This window comes from Pollachius pollachius (genome assembly GCF_949987615.1).
Source record: "Pollachius pollachius genome assembly, chromosome: 20".
In the NCBI taxonomy this organism is placed as follows: domain Eukaryota; kingdom Metazoa; phylum Chordata; class Actinopteri; order Gadiformes; family Gadidae; genus Pollachius; species Pollachius pollachius.
In genome coordinates this window covers 2,707,647-2,716,118 of record NC_136953.1, presented here as the reverse complement: position 1 = coordinate 2,716,118, position 8,472 = coordinate 2,707,647, and the positions used below count along the sequence as shown (strand labels likewise).

Genomic DNA, 8,472 nt, shown 5'->3' with positions numbered 1-8,472 from the left:
CCACAGTCGTAGTCGGGTTTTCCCCGTTTGGGATTTTCTTGTGCTGCCTTGTGTACAATGACTCGACGTCACAGAGTCGGCCTTTATAAAGAGAACACGGAACTCGATTAGCGTGTTGATAAATGTGGAGGTGTGTCTGCGTTAACTAGGGGGAGTGCGTAATGCACCGCGTAAAGTACTCCCGCTCATCCCTGTTCAAATACATCTCAGTCAATAATGTCCTTTCTCGACTTATGCCTACTAAAGTTCGTAATAGTCTAGTAGTCAGTGTGGACGCCAATCGGTTTTATGAATTTGCCAAATGTACCTTTTTATTTGTTTTAGTGATCAGTATCATCTGAACATTTTGAATGATATATTAAGCATTATATTCAGGAAAAGTATATATGCTTAAGTTGTGGTACTGTTTTTGTATTGTTTTAGTAACTATATTACATATTTTATGTATTTTATTGATAGACTATATATTATATATATATATATATATATATATATATACAGGGTGCGATTTGTGAAAAAACCAGAGGGGGGGATAATTTTGAGAAACATTTTAAAATGTTTCAAAATGAAGACGGACCCTGTGTATTTTGGTTGTTAATTATTACGATGTAATGGTGAAAATACTTTGGGTGGGGGGGATAATTTTTATCCCCACCGAGGATAAAAATAATTCAGCAGAGGGTAGGACGTGTAAACCAGAGGGGGGGATAATCCCCACCATCCCCACCGGCAAATCGCACCCTGTATATATATATATCCAATACATCTACTAAAGAACGCACTGGATATGGAATTTGGTGGTTGACTGGGGATGTTAATTACGTTTTCCTGGTCAATGATTTGCTGGTCTTGTCTTTCTTTTTTCCACTGCAGTCACTGGAAGTGGTGCAGGGTTAGCTGACCATCAGGGCCTCCGCCCTGCTGGTGCAAAGGTGGTGGAAACAAGATGTTTAGTTTAAAGTTTTAGTCAGTAGGGTCGGCCAAAATGAGTAAGATTATGAGGAAGTTTGGCTTCTGCATGCATACGTCAACTAATGTGTTTTATTCAAAGAAAAAATCCAGGGGCAAAAAACTCATCACCCTTAACTCCTACACTAACAACCCTGTACTGTCACACATCCACTACACTCTAAAAACCCTGTACAGTCACACATCCACATCCATGTATACATATAGTTGTATCTGTATTAATTGGTACAGTTCTAGCATATTACTTAATTAACTTACAGTTGTCAATGATCCAATGTTGAGTTTCTGTTCTCCTTTAAGACATCCTTTAAGATTTACTTCTGATAACATATTCTACATATTCTAGCCCAAATATAATCATCATGAACGTATAATTATATGCATAATTCTCATACAGTACATTTTTAAAAATCGGAGTTGTGCACAAAACATTCATCATACCAGCAAATGTTCCCAAAATGCCGCCACAGTCTACTCTGGGTAATGCAGTGTGAGTCATGTGGTAAACATGGTGAAGGAATAGAGTTGTTTGCGTTAACCATGACGTGATTACGGGCCTAAAACTCTCTACCACAATCTCACTCTGATGATATTACAGTTGGCAGAAGCAGAAGCATAAGATCACTTAGCCTACTTTAAGGGGTTTGGTCGGACGCCATGGCTGCTTACCTGTGGCTGAGTCATAGCCTAAGGACTACCTCGAGGGAAAATATGGACCAAAATAAATGCTGTTTTTACTTGAATAAGTGTCTGTTTTCACAGGGTTTAGCCTTGGCTGTTTTTCGAGAAAGCTTTGGTGATTAGGATCTTTGATGAGTACACAATACAGGGATAGATTCCCACGACCCTTATGTCTGGTCAGCATAAATCTTGTTGCCATGGCGAGGCGCCCCCTCCCCCATTGCTGTTCCATAGGGGGCCCGGTTTCATGGGATTCAGTTGGGGGACTCTAGAAACTGCCCTTGACTCGACACACTAAACGAGGAGATTTAACGGACTGAACAGTGAACTCACAGGTGTCTCAGCGTCCAATAGGCTTGGATCTCTGGACGTTACTTTTTTTGTATTGACATGGTGCGCACGCCCCCCCACACCCACAGCCACAACCACACACCCACACCCCCCCCACACACATACACACACACAAACACACACACACACACACATCCTGTCTGACTAGTCCATGTTTACATCAAAACACTAGATTCACTATAACAAGTAGGGCAGGTTTAAAGGAAGTGAAATCCGGCAAAGAATGAAAAAGAAAGAACGCCATTCATCGTTGGGACAAAAGAAGCAAAGAACTTCTACATATGTTGTTGATAATTGGGTTTTAATGAATAAAGGAGGTCTGCGGTAACCTTTCTGATGCAGGTACGTTCCAGTTTGGGTGTTTTCCGCCTCAATTGTTGGTAACATTGCAGTTTTTTCCCAGGAGTGTGTTTTGGTAACTCTTTTGTGTCTTTTAAACAGTTAAAGCTTTCCGCAGAACGGCTCTTGCTCATTACTTCTGAGAATCAATGATTGATGGAAGTTATTGTTCAGGACCGATTGAGAAGCTTAAGTCAAAAGATTCCATCACCACAATCGAACTGACCTCAATATTGTGATACATATTTCTACATACATATTCTTTTGCGATTGTGGTTTGAACTTTTGTGTGCTAAAACGATTCTATAGGTGATAGTGAAACCATAGAGCTCCTGACAATATAAACATGTTGATGGAGTGACGACATTGGACATGATTTAGATAAGCTGCATGCATCAAATCTAGAAGTTACCCTTTGTATGTCTGCATCACTTGCAGGTCCATTGAAACACACAGGCTTACACAACCATTACACACCCACCTGGTCATATCTGACGGTGCGCAAACTCTGGTGTGGGGGCTTGAGGATGGACGTCCAGGGGTCCCCCGGGAGGTCCCTGGTGGTGCAGGCCCAGCCTCAGATGGACCTTGGGGGCCAAGGCCAGTGGAGTAGCGGCCTGTGTGACTGCTGGCAGGACATGGGAGACTGTGAGTGTTCCCCTCACAAGTTGTGGATCTCTACACAATAGGTGTCAATGTATGTGGTTCATGTATTAGGGGATAATACAGAACATGGTATACAGTGAGGCAGAAAAGTATTTAGTCAGCCACCAATTGTGCAAGTTCTCCCACTTAAAAAGACGAGAGAGAGGCCTGTAATTTTCATCATAGGTAAACCTCAGCTATGAGAGACAAAATGAAAAAAAAATCCAGAAAATCACATTGTCTGATTTTTTAAGAATTTATTTGCAAATTATGGTGGAAAATAAGTATTTGGTCATCTACAAACCAGCAAGATTTCTGGCTGTCACAGACCTGTAACTTCTTCTTTAAGAGGCTCCTCCGTCCTCCACTCGTTACCTGTCACACTCCAAACTCCACTATGGCCAAGACCAAAGAGCTGTCAAAGGACACCAGAAACACAATTGTAGACCTGCACCAGGCTGGGAAGTCTGAATCTGCAATAGGTAAGCAGCTTGGTGTGAAGAAATCAACTGTGGGAGCAATTATTAGGAAATGGAATACATACAAGACCACTGATAATCTCCCTCGATCTGGGGCTCCACGCAAGATCTCACCCTGTGGGATCAAAATGATCACAAGAACGGTGAACAAAAATCCCAGAACCACACGGGGGGACCTAGTGAATGACCTCCAGAGAGCTGGGACCAAAGTAACAAAGGATGGAAAAAAGAACTTTTTGGTAAAAACTCAACTCGTCGTGTTTGGAGGAGAAAGAATGCTGAGTTGCATCCAAAGAACACCATACCTACAGTGAAGCATGGGGGTGGAAACATCATGCTTTGGAGCTGTTTTTCTGCCAAGGGACCAAGACGTCTGATCCGTGTGACGGAAAGAATGAATGGGGCCATGTATCGTGAGATTTTGAGTGAAAACCTCCTTCCATCAGCAAGGGCACTGAAGATGAAACGTGGCTGGGTCTTTCAGCATGACAATGACCCCAAACACACCGCCCGGGCAACGAAGGAGTGGCTTCGTAAGAAGCATTTCAAGGTCCTGGAGTGGCCTAGCCAGTCTCCAGATCTCAACCCCATAGAAAATCTTTGGAGGGAGTTGAAAGTCTGTGTGGCCCAGCGAAGGCCCTAAAACATCACTGCTCTAGAGGAGATCTGCATGGAGGAATGGGCCAAAATACCAGCAGCAATGTGTGAAAACCTTGTAAAGACTTACAGAAAACGTTTGACCTCTGTCATTGCCAACAAAGGGCATGTAACAAAGTATTGAGATGACCTTTTGTTATTGACCAAATACTTATTTTCCACCATAATTTGCAAATAAATTCTGTCTACAAATAAAATAAAATAAAATAAAAATAAAATCTACAAAATGTGATTTTGTAGATTTTTTTTTTTCATTTTGTCTCTCATAGCTGAGGTATACCTATGATGAAAATTACAGGCCTCTCTCATCTTTTTAAGTGGGAGAACTTGCACAATTGGTGGCTGACTTTTTTGCCCCACTGTATGTACATATACACACATATATTTTTTGTCTTTCTAACCTTTATGGAAAAGATTGAATATATATACATTGATACTGCACTAGTTTGAAATGTTTGTGCTCGTGCGACTGTGTGTGTATCTGTGTTTGTGTGTGTGTGTGTGTGTGTGTGTGTGTGTGTGTGTGTGTGTGTGTGTGTGTGTGTGTGTGTGTGTGTGTGTGTGTGTGTGTGTAAAGGCTGCTTGGCCCTGTGCTGTCTCCCTGTGTTCACCTGTAAGGTGACCAGTGCTGCGGGGGCGTGTCCCTGCCTGCCTCTGTTGGACTGCCTCGGCTGCGTCCCGCCTGCCTCGCTCGCCATGCGGGCGTCCGTCCGCCAGCGATACGGCATAGAGGTACTGTCCAGAGATCGCATTGGAACACAGAGGTAGATGAGGTACTGTCCAATGAGATTGCACGGAATACAAAAGGTAGATGAGGTACCGTCCAATCAGATCGCATGGAACACAAAGGTGGATAAGGTACCGTCCAATTAGATTGCACAGAACACAAAGGTAGACGAGGTACAGTCGAACACGTTCATAGTCTGTGCTGAATAGAGATCGTTTTGCTACACTAAATTTCACACCCTTCCCAAACAAAGCATGACCTTTGACCTCTAGTAGCCAAACTGTCGGGCAGCACACTGAAAAGAGTAGAAAACAAAGAAATACATGACGAAAGCTATCGGGATATCTAAGTAATAAAAGGAGAGAGAGAGTGAGTGAGTGAGTGAGTGAGTGAGTGAGTGAGTGAGTGAGTGAGTGAGTGAGAGAAAGAGAGAGAGAGAGAGAAAAGGAGTTGTTCTATTTATATCAGAGAACTCTCCTAACAGGCCTAACAGAGGGGGAAACTGAGCCATGGAGGAAGGCAGTAGGTCAGGCTACACATAGAGGTCATTTACTTAAGTGATTTGGGTCGACGAAAAAGAATAGCAAAATTTTCACTGATCATTTTCTTTACTAGAAACCCATCGAGTTCAGACAGAAGAAAACAGCAGTAATACAAACTAGCTGTTTGATTCCAGCTTGATTCTTTGGTTTTAGATGTAATATATTGCAGCTTGCTAAGGTACAATTGAAAATTGTAAACATAAAACATGTTGTTTGTGGCTGATATTTGTGAAAACATAAACATGTATAATCATTATCATTATCTAGATGTGCAGAAGGCACGTAAAAGGGCCTTCTGGAATTTGTTTGTAGTTGATGAGTCTTCTTCCCACCTGTGTTTTGACCTCTGCCGCTGACAGGGCACTGTGTGGAGCGACTGTTTCTATGGATGCTGCTGCTACCCACTGTCTTGGCTGCAGATCTCCCGTGAGCTCAAGAGACGAGCAGTGACCCACGCCAACCGGACTCTGTCCTCGTCCTCAGCCAGATACACTGCTCTGGCCTCCCAGCAGGGGGCCCACTTGATCTAGAATACAATGTTTTTTTAAATATCCTATTTCAGGGGTCTTCAATTAAAATTGAACAAGGTCCAGTTGCTGAAAATTCCTTCCAAGAATGGTCCGAACCTCTAACCTACCACGTCCTAATAGCCTACTTTTGTCAAATACAATAAACACGGCATATTTCCTTATCATTTCAGATGTATTTATTTTCAATTTCCAAATAGCTTACTTTTAACCATGAAAAACAAGTAAGACAAAGTAACGCATATTAACATTTCAAATAAACAAAACAGGTACATTAGGCCTGCATTTCAAGTAAACATAAAAAGTGCATAAGGCCTACATGTCAAGTAAGCAGAACAGGAACACTAGGCCTACACTTCAAATAAACACAAAGTGCATTAGGCCTTCATTTCAAGTAAGCAAAACAGGTACACTAGGCCTACATTTCAAGTAAGCAAAACAGGTGACCAATCTGTAGTGACTGAGACAACCTTTTTTAGATCAATCCCCCTCTTTGACAGCATCTCCTTAATAGCCTCATGAATATCTTCTCGTCTTGTGTGTGTCTCAAGTGGTGTAAGACCCAACAGGTCCTCACAGATCTCTTTCGTGTCTTGATGAAAATGGCAATGCCCTGGGCATTATCCGTTACATCTGAAGACTCATCAATGGCTAAGGATGGGGCAATCTGAACAGCCGCATCTAGCTGTGACAGTGCATCATCTGATAACATTTTGGATTTTCTGGTTGTCGTTGCAGCTGACATTGGGATATGCTTTATTTTTTCACACAATTCATCCCTTTGCTTACCTTCAAGTAACGTCTCGGCAGCGGCGTTCAAGCACTCTTTACAACAGTCGGTCACTGAAAGTTTTTTTATGTTGCCCCAAAATCCATGCAATCTTAAGTGAGCATTCATTTTTTAGTTGCTGGCCTGTAAATGAGTGTGTGAAGACTCGTGTAGACCTCTCATACTGAGCTCTCAGCTCGGATATTTTCCATGCTCTTACTTCTTACTTCTGGGGATACTTTTCCTCGAAGGATCTGTGTTTGGATTCGTAATGCCGCTTAATATTCCCGCTTTTAATCAGCACCACGCTTTCAACACATAAAAGACACAAGGTTTAGTACTGCCTTGCGGGAGAATGAACATGTATTGGTCAGTCATCTTTAAAATGAAAACTACTGTTTTCGTTGTCAACTTTCCTAATTTTTGAGCAAGCCATTTTCTCATTCCAAATCGCTCTTCCGGTAAACAAACGATTTGATTGGCTATTTTTTAAGTGACGCTATTACGCACATGCCGTGACAGACGGAGAGAGGGGGGGAGTTCGGTGAGAGCATGATCTTCGCTCTGCGAAGATCATTACTTTTTGCTGGTTTTATGCTGTACTACGGACTATTCTGCCTTTCAATTTGTATTTCAGTGAGAAATGTATTTATTAACATAATCATGCTTTGTATAGTGAAATATAAAAAAAAAAAAAAATAAAATAAAATAAAATAAATCGCATTATTTTAAATTGGTCATGGGTCCGGATAGGACCGTCCCTTGGTCCGGACCCGTTTGGAGATGCCTGACCTATTTGTTTCCTTATTTAGTGAGTTACTTTTACTGCTTACATTTTTGTCTGTGAAATGTGTTACTTCATTATGTTTCTGTTTTCTTGTATTGCTACTTGAACAAGTTTTGAATGCTGTTCATTTTTAAAGAAATGTAAAACTTGAATGAATCCTAAATTAATCAATATTAATACATTAACTTAATTGTGTACTTAAAAATGCGAAGTCGCTCCAATAATATTGCACAAATCTATGCTATCTTTACATTGGGTCTTGCACATTTAGACACTCCACCCTCAAAATTTTTTCTGGAAAAATTTCTATAAATAGTGTAAATCTACATTGGTAGTATAATATAATATACAATAATTGTTCAGAAGCACTAGGTATACCAATGACTCACAATTCAGATGCATCACCCACATGTATACACAGGCCTACTACTAAATACGAACACTCATTGTTTGTTTTTCCTAATACCAACTGTATCAGAAATGAGTGCTTGGACAATGCATTGGTGCTTGTTTCATTTGTTTAATCTGTAGGTAATTCAAGAGTTTTTCCAGAAATAACATAGTAGGCTAAGCCAGAAATTGCATGTAAAAGACAAAAGTGTCACACTCTGTTACCTTTAACTCTAAATCATGGTTGATGTTACGGACGTAGTGTGTTGTGTTTGTGTTGTGTTTGTTTCACTGTGTTCTCTGCCCAGATTGATGCCCTTCCCCCCCTTTCTGATTGCAACCCTAGCAATCAGGAAATTGAGTGCACCTGTGCTCACCTGATGACTATATAAGCTGAGAGCAGACAGGCGCACAGGGCTTTTTGTGCCATCAAGCAGTCAATGATTGTTTGTGTGTGGGAGCTAGTGACGGAGGGCCGTTGTTGGTGTGATCTTGTGGATCGGGTAGTGAGTTATTGGTTCTGAGTAGTGGAGTATTTGGTTGGTTTGTAGTTAGTTATTTTGTTTAGTGCTTTCTTCTTTTTTGTCTGGTTGGCCAGGTGTTCAGTCT

At 41.3% G+C, this 8,472-nt stretch overlaps 1 protein-coding gene across 1 annotated transcript; it reads left to right on the top strand.

Moving 5' to 3' along the window:
- The first annotated feature begins 2,187 nt into the window (after positions 1-2,187).
- Positions 2,188-6,645, top strand: LOC307090807 (cornifelin homolog B-like). Its single transcript, XM_079757591.1, has 4 exons — positions 2,188-2,343; positions 2,779-2,988; positions 4,699-4,853; positions 5,750-6,645. The coding sequence occupies exons 2-4, from the start codon at positions 2,868-2,870 to the stop codon at positions 5,918-5,920; spliced, it is 447 nt and encodes a 148-aa protein (XP_079613717.1). The 5' UTR covers positions 2,188-2,343; positions 2,779-2,867; the 3' UTR covers positions 5,921-6,645.
- Positions 6,646-8,472: the final 1,827 nt, after the last annotated feature.